This window comes from Aphis gossypii, chromosome 1 (genome assembly GCF_020184175.1).
Source record: "Aphis gossypii isolate Hap1 chromosome 1, ASM2018417v2, whole genome shotgun sequence".
Taxonomy (NCBI): domain Eukaryota; kingdom Metazoa; phylum Arthropoda; class Insecta; order Hemiptera; family Aphididae; genus Aphis; species Aphis gossypii.
Window position 1 is genome coordinate 40,348,091 of NC_065530.1, and position 23,304 is coordinate 40,371,394.

Sequence of the window (23,304 nt, forward strand, 5' to 3'; positions counted from 1 at the left end):
TTTTTAACGGGTTACGAAGTGCACGGGTTCAGCTAGTATATAATAAACTATTATTCAATGTGAATAATTTTTATGACAACCAAAAAAATAAACTTTAAATCTAATAAATTATTATTATGATTTTATTATTATAAAATATATATTAATATTTAAAAAAAAATAACTTTTTTTGCGTGTGCCTTAACTGGCTTAACTCCCTTAAGAGAAATTGAAAATGTTAGAAAATAATACAATGAGCTAATCATTTTTAATCTTTTATTTATTTTTTTAAATTTTGCAATAAAACTATAATATAAAATATTATTATTTATTTAAAAATACTAATTAGTTGTTCAATTTTTCATTCGTCAATTAAACATTTTTTCTCGTTGTCACTTATAGACAAAACACGCTATAATGATAATTAAAATGTTTGAATTAATAGCTTACTAAACGTATTGTACTCGTGAACATAACACTGACTATTGTACAATATAAATTGTATAACAAATGATAAATGTACTGGAAATTAGAGGTTGTAAATATAACATAATGTTTAATTGTGTTAATTAATTGCTCTGTGGAAATTATCAACCCGAATAAAACAAAATATATAAGTACCTGCGACAAACGCGTTCAAATTGGCCATTGAAATTGTGTTCATATCATGACCTACGATTTTATCTTAACATACTAAAACATTAAAAGTCAAAACTTCTAATAAAACGAATTAGATCATACATTATAAGTATATAATAAAGGTCAGGTTTTTTTATATTTATCAATATATATTTATGGTAATAATTAGTAATTTTTTTTTTTTTTTTTTTTTTAATCCATTTTAAAATAAAATATTAGCAAATTAAGACAAATTACGTATACCATGACTATTAATACTAAAAAAATGTATGTATTGATTAGTTTTGTACATATAATTATGTATAGAGTTTATTGTATACCTAACTATAATAATATATTACTCGCATATAGCATAATATATGATATATTTGTACAGTAATCAAATAAAATTTCTGTTTTTTTTTCTAAATTTATATTAATATAATATTGATTACAAAGTTAAATGTATACATTAAAATGATTTATTAATGTCCGAGTTATTATTATTTTTTTTATTTAACCGTATCATCATCATAATATTATAATATATATCCGAGGGAAAATACGCATTTCGACTGCAGTATGTGCATAATAAACAAACTAACCTATAACTCGTGAAATGTAAAATCATATATTTTTACAAATATTTTATCAACTGAATATTTAATGAAAGTTAAAACGTTTCAGACAGCATTTGCTGCCTATAATGAAGGTAATATATTTTACATAATACCGCATGATAAGTTTTTAATTTTTATAATGAATATTGAATAGGTATAACTATATGGTCGCACAATATGGATCAGTAGTAGGCATATATGCAATATATTACACAATTTAGTATGTATATATTTGTACTTGGTTTTACTTATGATTAAAATAAACCTCAACTAAAATTTAAGGCTGATGTTGGGAACTATAGCTGCCATCAGCCACTATACATATTATACATATATTAATAGGTACTAACTACTAACTGATGTATAATTATATAAATATAATATATACAATTTATACATTCAGGAATATTTTACAATGATGAGTTTCCTCTAACGACATGTAATAAATAATACATATTTATAGGTTATTATTAATAAAGCTTAAATGGATTTATGATTGAATTTTATTACAATCTGAGTAATCATACGTATAAAGCATATATGTATAAGTATATATATATCTCTTATTATATGTTCATGGTATAAAGTATAAAGTATTTGATAATAAACTTACATACATAACATTTTTTATTGTAATAGTTTTATTTGGATAATCAGTATTATTTTTAACCGTTGAGGTAACAACGGTCACATAAAGACGGATGATAAAATCGTTATTATTCTCCGAGCTATAAATTATTTATTTTTCATCAGTTTTTCTGTAAGCTTAGTACTAAGTCATGAAAAATGAGCAACCAATGTCCATGCCATTGACTTGAAGTATCCAAATACGATTTCTTTGATTCACTCGTTTTAAACTTTTATATAAGATAATTTTACAAGTGTAAAAATAATAGTAAGATTGTCTCGGATGTTTTTATTGTATTTGATGTGATCATTATTATATTGATATTTTTTATTACAGTTGAGTACTACTATATACATACTTGCAGCTATAATAATACTTAAATAATAAAATGTTAGGTGATTTTTACACTTTATTATTTTTAAAAATAGATAGATACATACTAATAAGTTTAGACATATTTTACTGTCAATCGTAATTTACCATAGTCTTATAATAACTAAAATATATGAATTTAGAATTTAAAGAAGTAAACGAAAATTGTACATAATCTTATAATATTGAAATATACTATTTTACTAATATTTAATTAATATTTAACTAATTATCATTAGACATAATAATATATGAATTATAAGTTCATTGAATTATTGTATACATTATTTATAATAATCATACGCCATTATTCTATTATAGTGAAACTATACAATTTATTAGATACTAAAATGTTTGTTTTTCAATCATATTTAGGTATAAATTCACCTTGGCAATAATATAAATAATAATTTAAAATTAATTTATTACACCGTATACCTAATCAAATCTATGTAAATATTAAAATAAATATACAACTAAAAAAAAAAAAATAAATAAATAAATAATTAAATGTACATGAAATATTGTTAAATACTGTAAAAATAAATAGGAGAAATTGGTAAATGATGACAAGCGAGTTACCACCAATGTTTATTATTATTAAATAAAATCTATTAATATATTTATTAATAATATCAATAAATATTATAAATGTTATCAAAGATTATCGTTAATGAAAAATTCAATGTTCAATGTAAAACAGATCGAAAATAGAAAATTTTTGAACTTTCAAGTACGATTGAAAATCACATTAATGCCCACCTAATTATTACGCTGAAATCAAAGCAAAGGGGTCGGTACCTACAACGTATAGGAACATTGGTTACATGCTCTCACGCTTTGAATGTACAATGTACATTGTACATCCATAGAAACATTATGCGATAAGGAATCAAAAATATCAATTGCTACTGTATTTATGAAAAATTTGTATTATTTAAAAATAATCATTCGGTCGTTTATAAATCGATTATGATTGTAAATGAAATCGAAAACTTTATCTTTTGTTATGAGCAATTAATTAATTGATGAATTGTCCGGAAACAGTTTATAGTACTAGGCACATAATTACAATAATTATTCAACGAGAAATATGAATTATATATATCAATGATTACATAATAATAATATAAGCAATATAGCCCATTGGATAATTACACAAACACAATGTAATATACTCATAATGAACTACAGTATTATTTACTCGACGACAGCTATAATAGATACACCTCTTTTATATTTCCCCAATTCACGTTACACTATTATAATATCATTCCATTATTTATTGTTTGTTATTATATTAAACAAATTAACGTATTATTATAATTGTTTGATTACAATCGGAACTGCCATAAACCTATAATATGTTCCCGTTTAACGCAAAAAAAAAGAGAAAGAAAATTTTTTCAATTAACAATAAACACAAATTAAAATACTAACTGTAAATATAAAATGATAAATAATGCAAATCATTTTATTTATGATAACCATTGTATAAAGTGTGTATATAAAATATACTTATTAATATATAGTATACGAAATATAATTGGGTTGCAGTTTTTTTTTATATTAAGGTTGTTGAAAGCGAATCATTTTTAAGGGGTCATATTTAGGCAATATTCGATATTCTTCATGAGTCAAGTGTAACTGTGTGTGTTGTGACTGATCATTAGTGTGCGTGAGTTCCCCGAACGATATAGGTTATTACTTATTAAGGATAGACTGTGGGCTAAGATTCTTGGAAATCAGTAACGTACATACGCGCAGTCACATGTCACATAATTTGCGATAAAAAAATGTTTACATGAAAATCCAAAAAAGCGAAAGAAAAATTCACCCAGTACCAAAAGTCCGATTTTAATTTTAAAAACATATTTGAATTCCCTATTTTTTTTCTAGGTTTTGTAATGAGGAAATGGATTTTCGATTTTTTGTATTGTTTAATTACTATACTAAAAAATGAATTATATTGATATATATATTTTTTTAAATTCATCTTAATTAGTGTTACTAAAAAATAAAAATAAAAATAGAAATCCATTTCCTACAAAACCTAGAAAAGAGAATAAGGAATTCAAATATGTTTTCAAAATTAAAATCGTAATTTTTTTTACTGGGTAAATTTTTCTTTCGCTTATTGATCTAAATTTACAAAATTCGACGAAAAAACGACCCGCTTTCAACAGCCTTAAATTTATTCGTCCCTTGAATAACTTAAACCACAGAATATGTAGAGCTATTTTATCATGTCCTGTCAGCTAAAATTACAAGTAAAAGTAAAACGTAAAACTGCCAAATTAAAAGTTTAGTGGACTCCGTTTGCCAGTTTTTCATAAATTACCGTCAATATTTTTTATTTACTGAGGTATGACAGCATAAATATCAAACTTTCGAAATTCTACTTTTAGCTCGATATTTACATTTTTATAAAAAGTTTTTACACACCTTTCAATTTTATAACCTTCCAATATATTACTATACTTAAATTAATTAATATCAATACAAATTATTAGAATGAGTTGGGTTAAATTTCCTAATGTTTCTCAATTTTTCTAACTGAATCAAACTACGGCGTTCAAGCTATCAAGTGTAGATAGAATTTCCAATCAATTAATAGGGTCACGTGAAACTTTTGAAGCGTTATAGTTATTTCTAGGAAACTAAAAACACAACCACATTTTAAAACCAATAAAATCTTGATTCCTCGCTAGGTAACACTAAAACCAAAAAAAAAAAAAAAGGAGGAAGAAAGTAAAGTAACCGAATGAAATCACTGCATTCGTGGAAAATATAAAAGCTGCAGCTAAAGGTACTAACTAACTTATTAACACACAACTTTATAACATGAGTTAACCACTGTCCGCTAAGTTTTATTACTCTGCAATGCGTTCTGTGTTTTACACTTTTACATTTTCACACCTACCTATCTGGCTATCTAGTATCTACCTTCAAGAGTTAATAGCGTGTTATGATAGTCGCAGTCGTGCGTCTGTTGTTGCAGAGATATTACCTATTTAAACGTTTTATAAAACGCATTCATTATTAGATAAATTAACCAATTTTATTAATAATAGTTATACTTCTCCTGCAGTAGGTACTTAGCATTTTACCAATATTTTTTATATTTTATTTCTGCAACTGTTGCTTTATAAGCATTTGAAGTGTATTAGATATAGAGGTCATCTTTTAAAAGACATTTTTGAAATGTCATCAACCTTTTACCGATGTCTTTTTCAAGATTACTTTATTTATAAGCATCTACCGAACAAAATGTCTATGTCGATTTTGCGAATCAATTACTGAATTATTATACTTAATATATATTTATACGCGAGAAATTGCATTTATTTATATTAAAAATGAATATAACTGAAGTATTTAAACATCGAATTTAATATAATAACTATTTATGCTAAATTAGATATTCTTAATTTTATATTTATGTGCGTTTAGAATGATTAATATATTTCTAAGATGATGTATTGATGTCTAACAATAAAATTAATAATTGATGAGTAATTTATATTTTTTTAATAGATTTATCTAACAGTCTTTAATCTTAAAACATTAAAAAAAATATTTTCTGTTTAATATTTAATAGCATTATTTTGGGTCTAAATGATTGACATTTGATGCTTTTTTATGTTAATAAATAAAATCATTTTAAAACTGTTGACATTTATAATGGAAAAGTTATTATTTTTTAATTTGAATTCTTCATACATATATATATATATCTTATGAAAATTATAAGTTAACTATATCTTATCACCTGAAGTTTCTTTAAAAAAATATTAATTAAGTATTCTAAAGTTGTTGCTACCTACTCGCTTTTAGTCCTAATTATACTAAGAAATAAGTACCTATTATTAATCTGAGATTTTCTGTTTATTTAACAAACTATTTTTATTTTATAGTCGACCTTGTTTATTTTTATTTTTTTTTTAGTATTTCACTCAAAATTTTAAAATAGTACTTTTTAAAAATAAGTCCAGCAAAAACTATTGAACATGTAAATGTTATTTTTATTTTTTTTTTAGTGAAAATTTGGCGAACCAAAAAAATATTTAAGCTATTTTCTTAGGAGTTATTATTTTAATACTCCCGTAATAGTTAACTTTTTCTTTGTTATTGATTAACTAGGATTCAGCTAAATGCAATGAACAACATAATACACATTATTCATCATTCATATACATTTTAATACACAAATCGCTGTTTAAGAAAATCCAAATTATTTTTTGTTTCATTTTATTAAACTATATATTTTCACATGTGTTTTTCACAAGAGCTTTATATTATTAACTAATCTTATTGCTGATCATGTAGATTTTTTTTTCATGTCATAAATATTTTTAAACAAAATGTATATTTTGCATTATATCTATTTAATATTTGAATTATATAGAATTAAATATTATTTAATTTAACTGTTATATGTCTCAAATTAAGTTTCTACTTATTTTTCTATTATTATTATGGAAGATTACCTACGTGTTTAAAAATAAATAGACATACCTTCAATTTTATAATAAAGAAAAACATTTGAAATTGAGTTTTGAGAGCGTCTCTCAAGATTGATATGTATTTTTTAACCAATAAATTGTTGCTGACTGATATAGTGAATACCCACACACATTTTGGAGTGGTTTGCCACACAGTTGTTCACTCGTATATCTGTAAATATATATGAATACTGAATAATATATAGATGAGTAAATAATTTTGGATAATATTTAGAGAAATGATAAATACGAATAGGTAGTAAGCATAATATATATAATATATATAATGTATATGATATTAAACAGTATATCTACTATTTTGCAAACTATTGATAACTCCATAACTATATTATGCGCAATAGGATTCATTCTTCTTAGTACTTTGTGCGCAAACTAGTTCCGGGATGGGAAATTTTAAAAAGACCAACGTAAACGCCGAAACTAGTTGAATAGGTATGTTATGTAACATAATGTTTCATTATACACTAACGAAACGGTATTGGTCGTGGGTTATTCAGAAAACCCGAGCAAAATGCTACGGACGTTGGTGGTTTTGGTTTTCTCCTGTCCATCCATAGTGTTTACGAACCAAACAATTTTGGAACTCAGTAAAAATGTCTCTTATATCGACATGAACTACATGTCGTCTTCAGCCCCACAACACGATGACGACGGAGTTTTGCAGACCACAGAGCGTTTGCCTGATCAATGGGTGTCTGACTTGTTTTATCGAGCGTTGACGAACTTTAGGATACAAAAGGGCGTCGGTTCGTCGGCCTGTCAAAAGCAGACTCAAATATACGTTAGTCATTTGAAAAACAACTCTTATTGGGCAGTGAAAAGTAAGTTTCCTAAGGCTATAACACAATAATCGGAGCATGAGAGTCGGAGCTTAAAATAATTTTTTTTTCATAAATAGATTTTTTTTTTAAAAAAAAAAAACAAAGTTGTAATGTGTGCTAGTGAATAAACTTTACTATTTTGTTCGTAAAGCCATTATTATAGATAACTAAAAAAAAATTAACAAAGCTCCAAAATCTAAAAATGGTAATTTTTAAACCACACCTTATAAAAAATAATGCATGCAATGTTTGCTTTTTAAGTTGTTTCTCTATAATGCGTATAAAATAAAATGTATTAAAATAATTTTATAAAAAAATATATAATAATATGGATATGATTTATGAATTATGAATATTCTGAAGTATTTTTCTAATTATGAATTCAATGTCTACAGTGGTTGTGTTTTTTTTTATTAATAAGAATTTTAAAGTTCAGCTTAATATAAGAGAGTTGCATGTCTGCTTCGGTATCTTTATGTTACTGATGACTTTATTGATCCAATTATGATGAAAATCAAGTTTTGCAAAATGTCGTTAGGAAAAATATACATTTATAGGTATATCACTGTTTCGCTAAAAATTAATATTCGTTTGTAATTTTATTGAATCAAATATTGCTGAATCAGATATCTATTAATTATGTTTCGTTGATAAGTTTTTAAAGGTAAATTAGAGATAATTTCAACACATTTTTATATTCTGTTATAAAGATTTGTTTTTGCTAGTTTTTTTTTTATTATCATTTAAAAATGGTTTTAAACAAATATTTTGTGGTAGTGATACATTTTTGCTTAAAGAAAAATAATTTTCTAATAAAAATTATATTATTTAAACGTTGCACTGTTTCTCAAAATTCTGCAGTATTTTTAATTGATTCTATACATTATTATTTTTAAAAAAGAAAAACCATCTTTTTCACATTTATCTTTATTTCAATATTCTATTTTTTGAATAAAGCTCGAATTTCGTAATTTATATTGAAAACTACATATGTGATCTATAATATTAAACTAGTTTTTAAACTATTAACAATCTATTCTAAAATTGTTTTAAATTAATAACACTATATATATTTAGTAGCTATGTATAGATTCTAAAATATTTTTAAAAACATTTTTATACTAAACAGTTAATTAGGCAGGTAATACAATTATTTATATTTTTAATAATCAAGAAAAATTTTAGTATTGTCAAAATGATGTATTAATTAAAGCCATTAATAAGGGTTATCCTTAAAGTAACACAATGATGATTTTATTATTATAAATAATGTTACTGTAATGTGCACTTTAAAATAGCTATCAAATAATTTATACTTATTAATTCTATTACAATATAATACAATATTTAATAGAATTATAATTTAATATAATATAATTTTCGATAAAGGATCTGGTTTATTTTTTAAATCAGATAAACGTATTATTCGGATGAAATTGTCACAATTTATACACACTTTTACTTACTATATTAGTATTAATTATATATACCTATATATTATTTATTCCATAATATTATAAAATATAAATAATTTTAAGACTATGCTTCTCAATATTACGAAGAACGTGAAACGGTGGGTAAAAATGCAATTATTATTAAGTGAAAAGATAACCGTCTAATAATTGATACCTACCTATTAAGATAATTAAATTGGTAGTACAACGCGTTTTTTATTTCTATGAGGTAGGTCATTTTTTTAGGGCGATAGTTAAACGAAAAAATGTTAATTGTTAACACTATATGATTATTCGTTTAATTCTTAAATAATATCAACGTATATTTGATAATACTATACTATTAAAAATGTTAAATTTATAGTTTTTAAAACAAGATCTGTACTTATAATATCATATAGGTGTAATGATGACGAATCTTACCGTAAAAATATGTCCAGTAAATTTTACATAAACTTACGTAATATTTTTATTATAGGTACCTGTTATTAGTGTAGATTATTTAATACTTCATCAAACAAGTTCAAGGTTTCTTCTGGCGTTCCGTAAGGAAGGCATTTATCCCTACTAATATTCAACATTTTTATTAACTCCGTTTTTCATAGTATTCCATAATATATTCGTTTATTTATTTTTGTCTATTACATTATATTAAGCTATTCTCCCGTATATTAACCGATTGCAACGACCTTCAACTATCGTTCAATAGCTTTGTTAACTAGTATTACTCTATTATTGGCCTTACTTATAACTCGGATAGATGCAAAGTTATATCGTTTTATTAATCACAGAATTTCGTCGACTACATTTACACCAATATACTCATCCTTAAATCAAATCTCTGCAGTAAAGAATCTAGATATAATGGGTATATATTTTTAACTATTCTTCAAACATCATGTTGACTATATCACTCGTATAAGGCTTTACGACTTTTTGTTTACTTACGTCGTCACATTAGAGATTTTATCTCCGCAACTTGTTTAATAACGATTTATTTCGCTCTTATTTACGATCAATTCTTGATTACGGCTCAATAATTCGGAATCCGTATTTTCGAATTGAAATAATCTTATAGTTAAATAAGTACAGAAATGCATCTAACTCTTAAGCTATACCGGCTTCTTATTAAAAATTAATCATTCCCAATATTTTTATGAATCAGTCATGGATGTGCTAAATTTCTGTTCTCTCAAATACAGGCTTCTAAAGGCTGATTATAATTTTTTTTTAAATTACTTCATGGTAAGATTGATGCACCTGGACTCGTCGTCGATCGAGTGTATAAGCCACTGTGTCCTAACTGCCATATTAGTTTCTCTAATACCTCTCATCACATTCCAACTTTCTGTTCAAACTTTTTATCGAATGATCTCTTTGTTAGAACAATGTTTAGTTTAAAATATGTTAATAATGTTGATACTTGATGCATGGCCTTAAATTTCTGTAATTGTATTTGTATTTTTTTTTTTTTTATTATTATTTCTTTATTAATATTTTGTTATGTAAAATACTTATTTCATCTAATGTCAAAACAACTACCTTTTTATGTGTTTTATCATAGTGTTTATGTATAAAGAGTCGGCTGATTGTCGTTTATATTAATAAATAGTTCTAGGGTTTATATCATTATATGCAATAAAATATTTGTAAAATATGTATTAGGCTTATTAAATATATGCAACTAATATATTATATACACTAAAAAAAAAAAAAAATAATACGTTTTGAAATTCATAAAATATTTTCTTTAGCTATTTACGCTATTTAATTGTATTTCATGAAACAATTATATGCAGGTGTTTTAAATTTTAAGAACTGAACGTTCTTTTGTTATATCTTCGTATATTCTTATATTTACTAAAATTTCGTTCGACATTACATGACGTAAAAGTAACAAAATGTACCATAAAACATAATTTTTCTAGTTTTCATTGTCGAAATATGCAATAATAATGTTCATTTTATTCAAAATATAGAATAATATAGATTTTATTAAAAATATGCAAAATAAAAACATCACGATTTACATTATCATTAGGTAATTTGTGGACATTACTGCCCAAAGCAATAATTATTAGAAGTTGGAAAAAAAATTACTAGCTGTTGCATATAAATTCTATAGGGAATTCCATACATCATATATCTTTTTATTAATAAATAACAAAATATCAAAAAAATAATAATAATAAAAATAATATTTTCGTTAAACATATTTAGTATGAAGTTAATAATAATAGATTTTTTTGTCTATAATTGAATTAGTTAATTAACAATGTATATCATATTTTTTATTACAATTATGAATATTATGTAATATTAACACGCGCCATTATCATAGTTAACCTTTATAGTTTATAATAATATTATGTTACATCTACGTGGTTCACGTTCATCTGTACAATTTAACCAAATATTATTAAAATAATATTACGCTGTAAATGGAAACAATTGAAATTTGGGGTAAACTGAATAAATAACAAAAAAAAAAAATACATTGTAATATAAAAATTGTTTGGTAAGTTCCCGCCTTACCCGTAAAATGTACAATGCTCCTATCTCTAAATTAATTATACGCGTATATTTATTTATACAACCAAAAATAATCATAAATAAAAATATTGAATAATTATTGCACTAATTTTAGCTTTTAAAAACTACGGCGCTTGTCCAAAATAATGATTTATATATTTGCCATTTAATATTTCACGTGGAGATTACTGACAATACATACGGAATTATAAGTTATGCAAAATAGTTGTACTGAACCAACACGTTTTTCCATATTAGATGTTGAGAATAACAATTATATTATACGCTAGAATATAATTTAGTCAATGGAAGGTATATTAAGATTATGTAATAATAATATAATACTTATAATACTCATTATACAATTTAACGATACAGCGATGGCTTATTAGGTACCTCGTGGTTTATGTGTAACCAGAAAATTTCGATAAGTAGGTACAAGTTCATGGTAAATTTGTGTTACGCTGTATTGATCGAAATATAATGCTATTTTTTATATGAACGAAAAGTTTGGTTTGGATTTATGGTGATTCAGTGTTCTACAGATATTATGTAGTATGAAAACATATTATATTACACATGGATAATTATTAATAATAAATATAGTATTTTTATGGTTATAATCATATACATCATATTTCATACATCAATACAGCTGTAATTAGCGTATGGAGTGGGGGTTTATTTTTATAATAATTGCTGGTCGATACACTTTTTTTTTATTAGATTTATTAACAATATTTATTAATTTTATTTTTAGTTTTATTAACTGTGTCGTATTATTGAGTAGCTTAGCGCTAGCTCTAATACAGTTTTTAAAGCATAAACTAATACCTAGAAAAAATGTTCGACAAAATACTCAATTTATAACCATATATTACGCATGTGATTTCTTAAATTTCTTGAGGAATGTTTCCAGGAAATTCGCGAAAAATTATAAAAAATGTGTGGTCAAATGTTCATTTTTTTTTTTTTAATCGGAATCTTGAAAACTAGTTATACATTATGTAACTGAGTTTATCTTATTCTAATCACTGTAATGTTTTAAGCCTGATTCTTTTTTATGTTTCTTATAAAATTCAGATTTATTTGATGTACCTACGAGTTTTACCTTGAACAGTTAAACATTAAGAATACGTCACACTTGCATTTTATTGTTGTCTCCGTCTTATAAATGTGTAACATAGTAAATTTATGCTTGGCAGTTGACGTTTAGCTTCGTTAGCTGTTAACTTTAATATTCGAGTGCATTGACCTATTATGAAACTTAATGGTAAGAACTTTATCTGTGTTTATGTGAAGAGTTTTTACCGTAATTCAGTGTATTCAGTTATGCATAATATATTAATATACAAAATGGGTGGAATTTAAAAATACTCAAAACTTGCTTAAAAATGGATATAATATCGTAAAAAAAGTACATACTAATGCAGATAATGTTCTTAATGTTGGGTTAATTCGCTCTAATATTTAAGCTAACAAAGATAATCGTGAACTGTTGCGAGTTTAAATGTCAAAATGATAAATACATACGCTTTATATGTTATTTTTAATATTATAGGTAAGTCTGTCAAAACAGAATACTGCTATGCCGATATTCAATTTAAACGTTAACTTACTAATGATGGTGAATATTATGAAAATATGAATTTGAATTTATTTTTAGTGTACGATTCTTGGAGCCGATATCCAAATGGAATTTTAGTCGGTAAAACGCATCAAATGGGAGTGTACAGAGAGTGTATCGACGTGCATCAACCTATGCAAGGGCAGTATTGCATGACAACTACAAAGCTCAAGACAGTCGACGGTGCAGATCCAGTAGACTTGAAAAAAAAAGATGAAATGGAAAGTTATGATCATGCTTGGAACGAAATACTCGGCGTAAGTTGAAACAGCAAATCTGTATCATATATACAGGATATATGTAAATATTGTAAATGAGTTGATTCGATAGAAATTCAAAGATGGAGGGAGGGTTGAATTTATATTATATTTTATTTAATAAAACAAATTGTTTACATAATTTTTCCAATGACTGCAGTATACAAGTATACACTCGCGTTTTATTTTTGTTAGGTATATCTTAAAACTTCTATAGTATAGTGTTTATAAACTACTGTTATAAATTTTGTATCGTCTATACAGTTTTCGACTAACGTTCTATGGTATAACAAACATTTAGTGATCGATAAAAAAAAAAAAAAAAAAAAAAAAAAAAAACTAAAAACTAAAAATCCGGATTTATTTACAAACTAAAATGTATCCAGTTTAGTGGTTGATCGATATTATAGCTGAACAATGTCAAATAATTAGTCATAATACTCATTACAATAATACTAATAGTTATCAATTTTTCGTGTACGATATGAATTGCACATCGGAAATTGTTGACTGATATAATATGTTTTGCATAATATATTACAGTTTATCGATTACAACGACCGATATCATAGAAACGAAGTGAAAATAGGCATATGCATACCGGAATCTTGTACCGCCGAAAATCTTGAGATATCGTTACAGAACGAGCTCGACCGCGTATTTTTGCCTTACCGTGTACAGCCCAAAGTCAATGTCGACCCTATGTTGTGTTCCACAGATAAGAACATGTACCCGTACGATACCGGATATTATGTCATCAGGTACTATGTTTATTATATTTTAATACAAGTAACATGGAAACTGGTGAAAAATTAAAACTACCTACTTATTGTATTTAATTTACTTATGTATATTTACTGCACATAGGACGTTTGATCAAACGATTACCCATAAACGTCATTGAATATAATTATTAGAATGTAAGCTCACACTTTATCTATAATGTTTGTAATAGCTAGACGTAGTCACTCTAAAATCATTTTGTACCGATGTTTGACTAACTAGCATAATATTATATTTTTTATCTATTTCCCAAATATAATTTCATGACAATACTCATTGCGAGTAATAACCAAAGAATAAAAACTAGAACCTCGTGCAGATTACCTTGAAATAGTATTTGCATTAATTTTAGTTTTTCTCTATACGAATCTCGTAAAATGCTTGCGGTAACATTCTAATATTATATTCTCTACGTCTATTATTCTATAATCAATGTTTTCTCATTCATACAAATACCACATGACTACGGAAATTACGGAACGACTGAATTCAAAACCAATACTATGGCTTCTTTAATCAAAGATATATGAAAGTTTGACTTTTGATTCCATAATTAAAAATAATTGTGGTCAGGGTTTTTTTTTTCACATCATAATATTTTACCTATAGAAAGAGTGCATCGTAAATTTATTAAACTATCAATACACTTAAATGTATATAGTTTATAAATCACACCAAAACCTTTTTACAGATCCGTAATGTATTTATTGCTGATAATCTGTGCCGTCTCTACATTAATTCACTGTACAGTAATGACTATAAAAAAAGAAAAAACTAGTAAGTAGTATATTTCGTATTATTTTCATAAAAGTCTATAATATATTATAATAATTTATCACGATTCACGGGTATTTTTTTTATCAAATATGAAATCGATTCAGTTTCGTATTCGTACATCGCACAGTTTTGAGAAGGTTAAGTTAATAAATTTAATATTATCTTAACTTTAACTTTTTAACTCGTTTACGCCCAAATTTTTTTTAAAAAGTTTTATTTGATATTTTACCATCCAATTTCCGTGTGTTTTCAGATACCTTACCAAAATACGTCTTTTGGTTCTCAGTTATCCATAATGGCAGGAACTTAATCAAACACAATAAAAACAACGAGCTGAATATTTTTAATGGTATAAAAGTATTTACGATGGTGTTGATATTATTTGGCCATAGATTCATAGTTCATTCAGCGACTCCCATATTGTACACATTGAACAATGAAAGGGTAATATGTAGTGTAATGTTCCACAATACGTGATAGACGATATAATATAGATGGTGATAACACCATTGATATATTTTTTACCTATATATAATATTTGCATGTAAAATGCCCAAAAGTATCTAAAAAAAAATTTTGTGGTTGAAATAGTATATTGTACAGTACGACGCGTAGCACCTAATATTAATAATAATTTTATGTATATGAATATTTAAAAATAATTTAATTCATATTATTTTGTGCCATATAGATTTACAGAATCGGACCAGACATTTTACTGACGTGTATGAATTTAGTAGACCCTTTTTTCTACATAACTGGTTTTCTCATGTATGTCATGATTAAGCCAGAGCTAGTTAAACGCGGAACCGGTTGGATACAGATACCGATGATAGTATTTTATAAGTACATGAGGTACAAAATTGTAATAATAAAATAATTGCCTGTATCATAATTTATTGAATTAAGCATAATAAAATATAGTAAGACGTCAAGTATTTTTATAAGACGTACAGCCATGTTATTGTCGTGAATTTCAGGTATACGCTTTGCATAATATTATTATATTTCGCAGGATTCTACCGGCCTATGGAGCCATGATGTTACTGACGGCGTTTTACATACCCTATATGTTTAATGGACCGTTATGGGCGTCTAAAATGTGGCCTGAGGCAGAAAAATGTAAAAAATTATGGTGGACAAATGTGTTGGCAATCAGTAACTTCGTAGACGTCGACGACCAAGTAATCACAATTATAACACACAAGATACAAAATTATTAAAAACAACATATTATATAATGCGCATAGTTGAGCTTTGCAATGTTAAGAAGTAGTTTTGTCTAAATCTGTCTAGTGTCTACAAGTATAAAAACGAAATATTCTATCAGTCTAACCCGTGGTGTAGTATTTTGTTCACCTTGGTAGGATCCAATTATTCGAAAATCATATTTACTCTTCTCGCATCAAGTACAAGTAGTGCACATACATTTAATGTAGTAGTTATTAGCTAGGCATAACGATATGTTTACTGTTGAATATTCTATTCTATACTGTTATATTATATTAATATATAATATACTGTATTTAATTTTTACGTATGGATTAGTGTTTATATTCAAGGATTATTTAAAAACAAATATATGTGCTAATTTTTTGATATAGTTCTGGTCTTTAATTTTATCAATATGTAGTTTTATGATAAATCAAAATTAGGTACTCGTCTTCGATGAATAAGTTTTTTGAAAGTACACAATATATAGGTTATAACGTACAAAAATGAGATGCTGACTGCTGAAGTTTTCTTATTGTTTGCTATTAGAATGCCTGTCGTGTAAATAATAATAATGAAATATATGGTAAAATCAATTGACATATACGTAAATATAGTTTGCACAGAATCTAAAAAAAGCCGTAGCTTTCTTTTCAATTTCTTTGAATTTCGTTCATGCGGAATATTTTAATCATTCATTGATTATATTGAGTTTATAATATGTGTTTTTACTGTTGTTTATTTTTAATATTGTTCAATAGCTTACGAAACATCACATAAACATGATATGCTAATGTAGTAGAGAATAAAAACTAAACATTTTTAAAATATGTGCGTTTTTAGTAGTTTTGTGTTTTGTGTTTTTTTTTTTTTTGAATAACGTTAACATAATAAAGTGAATCTCCCAATAGCAACTGGAATTAAATTGTCGTTGAGTTCATTTTAAATAAATTGCTACTACAGTGAACTTTGAGACAGATGAAACTCAATAAGTCAAGTTATTATTTATTTTTTAGTGTCTCATAGTCGGATGGTACATTTCATGTTTGGTTCAATTCATGATCATCGGTACCATACTCATCAACATTTGCGTGAAGTACCGAAAAATCGGAGTGGGAATCGTAAGCGTATGTCTGTGTGTATCGTTAGCCATACCGTTTGTTTCGACTTACGTCACCAGATCATACGCTATAATCAGAGTGCTGATACCGTAAGTATGGTATATTTAATATAATAAATACAATAAAAAAACTCACATAAATGAGACTGGAATAATTATTATACAATCACTTATATAGACATGGCAATAGTTGTTTGTCAGTAAATAATATAATTGTTAATATTGTATAGATTTCTCATGAACCCCAGCACTTCCTATGAGTACCAGAAGTTTTACAGGCCTTTTTACATGAGAGGTATTCCGTTTTACACTGGACTTCTTGCGGGAATTATAGTCGAAGAACTGAAGAAAAGAGAAATCAAACCATCCAAAGTAATATTTTATGGTTGTGGTTAAGAAAGTTACTTATCGCACTATAGGGTGAGGGTGGTGAATCTTTTTTGGGCCATGCGCCAAAATGTTGTAATTAAAGTTTAAAAAAAAATCGTGCCAGTTATATTATGTTTATATCTATAAACATTGTTTTTGATCTAATCTCCAGAGGAGAGGGTGAGATTTGCTAAAAAAAATTACAAACTTAAAGTATGTATTTAAGAACATTTTCATATTATCTCTCGGTATATACTTATAAGCCATATCATAGTATAAACTTTATAAACATCCCTTTACTCAGTAGGTACTCACATCATAATTTTTCTTTAACGAGATTTTTGTTACTGTTTCTCATTGGATAATGTTTAATACCAAAACGTGTGTACTTATTTTCAGTCTTATAAGTTATAATGAAACACAAGCACTACTAATAATAAAAATCTATCGTGTTATAGTGCAGTATTTTGGTGTTTTTTTTACAAAATTAATTTACATTAACATTACGATTTTAAAATTAACTTGTGAATTGTACAATGTTACATACACATATTTTCAATGCCCATGTAATTGCTATATTCCGATGAACTAACTTCAATAATTACATTAATAACATGTTAACATTACCGGTAACCATACCAATCACGATACAAGTAACACTCTATTCATGTTTCAAGTAAAATAACTAATGAAAAATATATAACAGAATGAATTATTTCAAAATAATTATAAAATACTATTCAAATGGTACGTATTTCATAGTTAATTATTTTCTGGTAATAATAAATTTTTTTACTGCTACTAAGAAAAATGAAAAGTCAATTTAATTGTTTAAAGTCATTAAAATATGTCCAACCAAAACCAAATCATTATTTATTTAATATATGATAAAAATGATCTGTATATTTTTTGTACAAATATTAAGAGTATGAGACGAGCAACTTCTTTTTAGTACAAATCATGTTCGGAATCGAGTTTCAAACTTTCAACATTTTATTATATTAGTAACTATGTTCTATATTATTTAGAAATAATAAACTTTTTATTATTTTTATTAAATGAGATTTACAATGTCTGCCTCTAGGGCAAAATAAGTAAATGTGATACAGGAATTTACATGCATATTATATATCAATTATTAAACTAAATTAAATAGTTCACAAAAAATTATAGGTACATAAAACATGAAAAGTTTGAAAAAAGCATGCTTTTCAGCAACCCATTAGTGACATTTTTTTGATAAATAATAAACCAGTATAATATTATTTCACTATTATTTATACACTATTATCTATTGATTGATACTAGTGCTATATAGTATATATATATACCTATACTAGATACCATTCTTATACACTTATACAAGACCTACGGTTTTCATGATTGAAAACTGTATTTTTATAGATTTTATTTTGTACTTTTTCTCCTAAAAAAAAAAAAAAAACAATATTATCAAACACCTTTAATCTGAACGGATCATTTCACAGAGTACCATAATTTTTTAATCTTTTTATTGAGACGTAGTTTAAATTTGAAATTAAAATTACAAATTATTTTAAATATTTTAAATTTAAATTTATTATAAATTAAAAAAATGTATAAATATATTATTATATAAATACATAAATACGCATAATTGTAGGAATTCGTTACCTTTGGATCATATCAATATTCAATTACAAAAAAATAAATACGGTTTCGTTGTACCTATCAATAACGAATTAAAAACGAGATTAACGGTGTTGGGAAAACATACGGATTATTTGATATAGTAGTTAGTTAATAAAGATTACAATAATAAATTAAGTTTTAAGTGGTAAATTTTTGTATTTAAGTATATTAAATATACATTTAATGAATTTTTCAATACTAGAAATTTAAAAATGAATGCATCGACTTATTTGCATAATTGTTTTAGTTCATCGTTTACATTTGGACATTTATCATAACCGCCGTGTGCTTTTATGTCCAATATTATGCTTCGGAGTTTTACGACAGACAAAGACCTTATAATGTCATGGAACAAGCTACGTATGCCATTCTCAAACATTGTACATGGACGTTTATGCTATTCTGGATCACTATTTGTTACTTTACATCGGGTTATGGTAAGTGTAAAACGATATTCGCATTTTAATTTCGTGTTGACATTTGACACAGTTTGTTGGTGTAAACTTCAGGTCTGTACCTATATAATATGCACAAACGTCATCGTGTTTCGATTATGACGAATACATAAAAGTATAATACAAAAGCAATGATTAGACGGAACGGTTTTCAGAAATAAACGTCCATTATATTCGTGTCTAAATAATAATTTTCAAACGCAGGTTTCTTTTAGCTGTATACTAAATACTCGGTATCGTTATTCTGCAGGTCCAATTGAAAAGGTGTTCAATAACAGGCTTATGACCCCATTGAGTAGATTGTCTTACGTAGTATATTTGGTGAATATCCCGATAATGATGATAATGGAATACAGACAATCCTCAATGATTTCTCCTACTTCGGAAGTATGGGTAAGTAATCAGCAGTAGTGTTATCACTTAAAGTAATAACCTAACCTTAAATTGAAAAAAAACAAATGGTTATAACCTAAGAGCTTAATATTATCCAACTGATTTTAAACTCATACAGGCATATTATATGATATTGAAAAAGTAAATACACTTTATTAATCTTACAAATATGGAACTTACAATATGTATAATTTATTTTAAAAATGTAGACCAAACAAGTTGAATCGACGCATTTCATTATATATTATTGTTTTACCATTTGCTTATAATTTCATTTTTTTTTTTTTTTTTATCAACAACTTAGCCTTATTTAATCAAATATTTAAGTAGATCACGTTTTAGAAAATTACGGAGTATAATTAAAACGTTTTTAACTTGTAGCCACAATTATAGTACTACTTACTTAATATACTTTGCTATCCACACGATTTATAATGTTAACATTCAATTTGCTAATAAAATAAGCTTACCAAAGTTGAAAGAAAAGTCGGTATAAATGAATTTTTTTCAAAATTTTGAATGAATAAAAGTTATAACTTATACATTTTAATTTAAATTGATCCCGCGAAATAAATGTTTGGATTACCTATGTATATGAAACTTTGTGCTTTTTAAAATATTGTTTTTAAGTTCATGCATTATTAGAAATTGTCTTTGGATTTGTATGTAATAAAAAATGAATAAATAGCTTTAAAAAGACAAATTTAGAACTAAGTATATCAAGTTATAAAATACTTATGTCTTAAAAATACTGAAATTATGCAAAATAAAATGTTATGTACAGAATCGTTAAGTCATGAAACACATTTAAGTTAGGTTATGGTTATTTTTTTTTTATATTTATAAATATTTGCCTTACATTGAACGACTAATATCAGTAATATTAACGAGCATAACTGCTGGGTACTGCTACTTTTTAAATCGATCGAATAAACACTACACCGATTACAGTCCATCGTTGTCTGCATAGTACATAGTTTTTATAATAGGTAGTTAATTAGGTATGCAATACAACGTACACCCGCCAAGTACTTTTCGTACATATTTTGTTTCGTACTTTTGTTCGTACTTTTTGTTTTGTACAACGCAATAGAATTTTTTTTTTTCAAACAGCCGCATCGTATTTTTTTTTATACTTGTAAAGCTATCTGCGATTAAAATAAGACTGCAGATTGCAGTGGTAAGATTCTACTCCTCGTGTATAGGGCTACCAAGGTAAATTTTAACATTGTTTTACTTTCTTTTTATTTATTCAATTAATTATCCGTTTCATCATATAAAATGTTTTTACGATGTAATTATTTAATTTTTTACTTTTAAAAACACTGGTATTAATATAACCACGTAGTCAAGTTAAAGTAAGCCGTTGGCGTTATGTTTAAATAAAAACTGTAGTAACAGTAAAAATTATTTTCTATTCCTATATATTTTATTGTAATACTGTCTCAAAGTGGAATATAATAGTTTCTTATTATTATAATGAATGACTCAATGATATAAAATAAAAATGTAACATAAAATAACAGAATAAGTATTAAGATTTAGGGTAATCATCGTCAATTTTGTCGGTCGACATTAAATTTGTTTCGATTCGGGCAGTTTTGTCGTAAACGGCATTAGTAATCTTCAAACAATCTTAACGTTTATTTACGACCTATCTTAAATACAACAATATAGTCACAGGGATTATGATCACAATGGGCTTTTGTGAGTAATTTCTTACACGATCGTTAGTAATTAAATCTGAAGATAATACGAAGTAAATTAAATAATTTTAAGTAACTACTACTTAAATACATTTCTCAAATATTATCTGTAAATAAAATAATAATATAAGATAAAATATTTCTTACTTTCATCGTTACACTAATATAGATAATGTTTAGAGCGATTATTATGTATTTTTTTCTATGAACTAATAACTCTTTATCAACATTTTAAATACCTATTTTCCTAAATAATTTATTAAAATTTGAAAGTGGTCGTAAATGGTGATGTGCTGTAAATTTCGTAGAGTTTATAACTGTAGTGTAAATAGATCAACGCGTAAGAATGAAACTACAATTTTAAAAGAAGATTTATTGTTTGAAATATCTCTAAATTCAATTTTTATTTCTCGGCGCAGTCGACAAATACTATATTATGTTTATTTTGCACTTGAGAATATTTTCTCATGTTTTTTTTATTTTTATTTAGTTGGATGGTTGGATAGTTGGTGCATATAGAACGTATATTGCTGGTATCACGTTGTACTTCACCGTCGAAGCACCATTTAATACAATAATAAAAACCATATTTTTTGGCAGGTAAGTTTTAATCCTATATTCGTGTTAAACGAACGGTATAATGAAATCGGATCTATAATAAACGGAGAATATTTGTTTCAGTGGTGAAAAGGATAAAGATTCTGATAAACGAAAAAATTCCATAACTGAACATACAACGAACGATTCACGTCTATAATGTGAAAATCAATTGTAAATTATTATTGTAATCTCTGAACTTTCATTAGTATATAAAGAGGAAAATCTACTTTGAATAGCGTTAATACGTATTACATCCAGGGTTAGCCTACCCAGTAACCACGGAAGTAGGGCCCGGGATTTGTGCTTATGCATTTCCGTGTTCTTTATGGAATCATATACTCTCGCCACTGGATTGTGATTATAATATCATATAAAATGTAAAATTAATGTTATATTTTATTAATTAAATACAATTCGTGTTATTATATACGTTTTTTTTTTTTTTTGTAAATGAATACGTTTTGAAAAAGTAATATTATAAATTATAATATTTTAACTACATAATTAAATTACAAATATTATTCTATTGATTCAGACACACCTTTATTTTTATTAACTGCATTAAGAACGTTATTCATAACTTCAAATCAATTATAATTATTTAGTCTCTCCCTTGAAAAAAAAAATCTTTGGTTGTGCTACTGATGCAAGTTTCCATATCTATATAAAATAATATAATATTATATATAATTAATTATATTATGAACCTACAATAAATCTTTTACATCTATTTACTACATAAAAATGTATCATAAACCTTAACAGTATAGGTACTTTTGAAATA

The 23,304-nt window shown here is 25.7% G+C and overlaps 1 protein-coding gene across 2 annotated transcripts; it reads left to right on the forward strand.

Annotated features, from left to right (window-relative positions):
- Positions 1 to 7,218: 7,218 nt before the first annotated feature.
- On the forward strand, positions 7,219 to 22,958 carry LOC114120560 (nose resistant to fluoxetine protein 6-like). 2 transcript variants are annotated; one of them, XM_050197944.1, is made up of 13 exons: positions 7,219 to 7,564; positions 13,217 to 13,434; positions 13,978 to 14,195; positions 14,909 to 14,994; positions 15,248 to 15,438; positions 15,686 to 15,849; positions 16,010 to 16,178; positions 17,223 to 17,416; positions 17,557 to 17,698; positions 19,614 to 19,803; positions 20,072 to 20,214; positions 22,411 to 22,520; positions 22,602 to 22,958. In XM_050197944.1, exons 1-13 carry the CDS (start codon positions 7,255 to 7,257, stop codon positions 22,675 to 22,677), a joined length of 2,211 nt encoding a protein of 736 aa, XP_050053901.1. In that variant the 5' UTR covers positions 7,219 to 7,254; the 3' UTR covers positions 22,678 to 22,958. The 2 variants fall into 2 exon arrangements, with proteins under 2 accessions (XP_050053901.1, XP_027838296.2); XM_027982495.2 differs by lacking the exon at positions 7,219 to 7,564 and adding an exon at positions 12,907 to 13,111.
- The last annotated feature ends 346 nt before the right edge of the window (positions 22,959 to 23,304 follow it).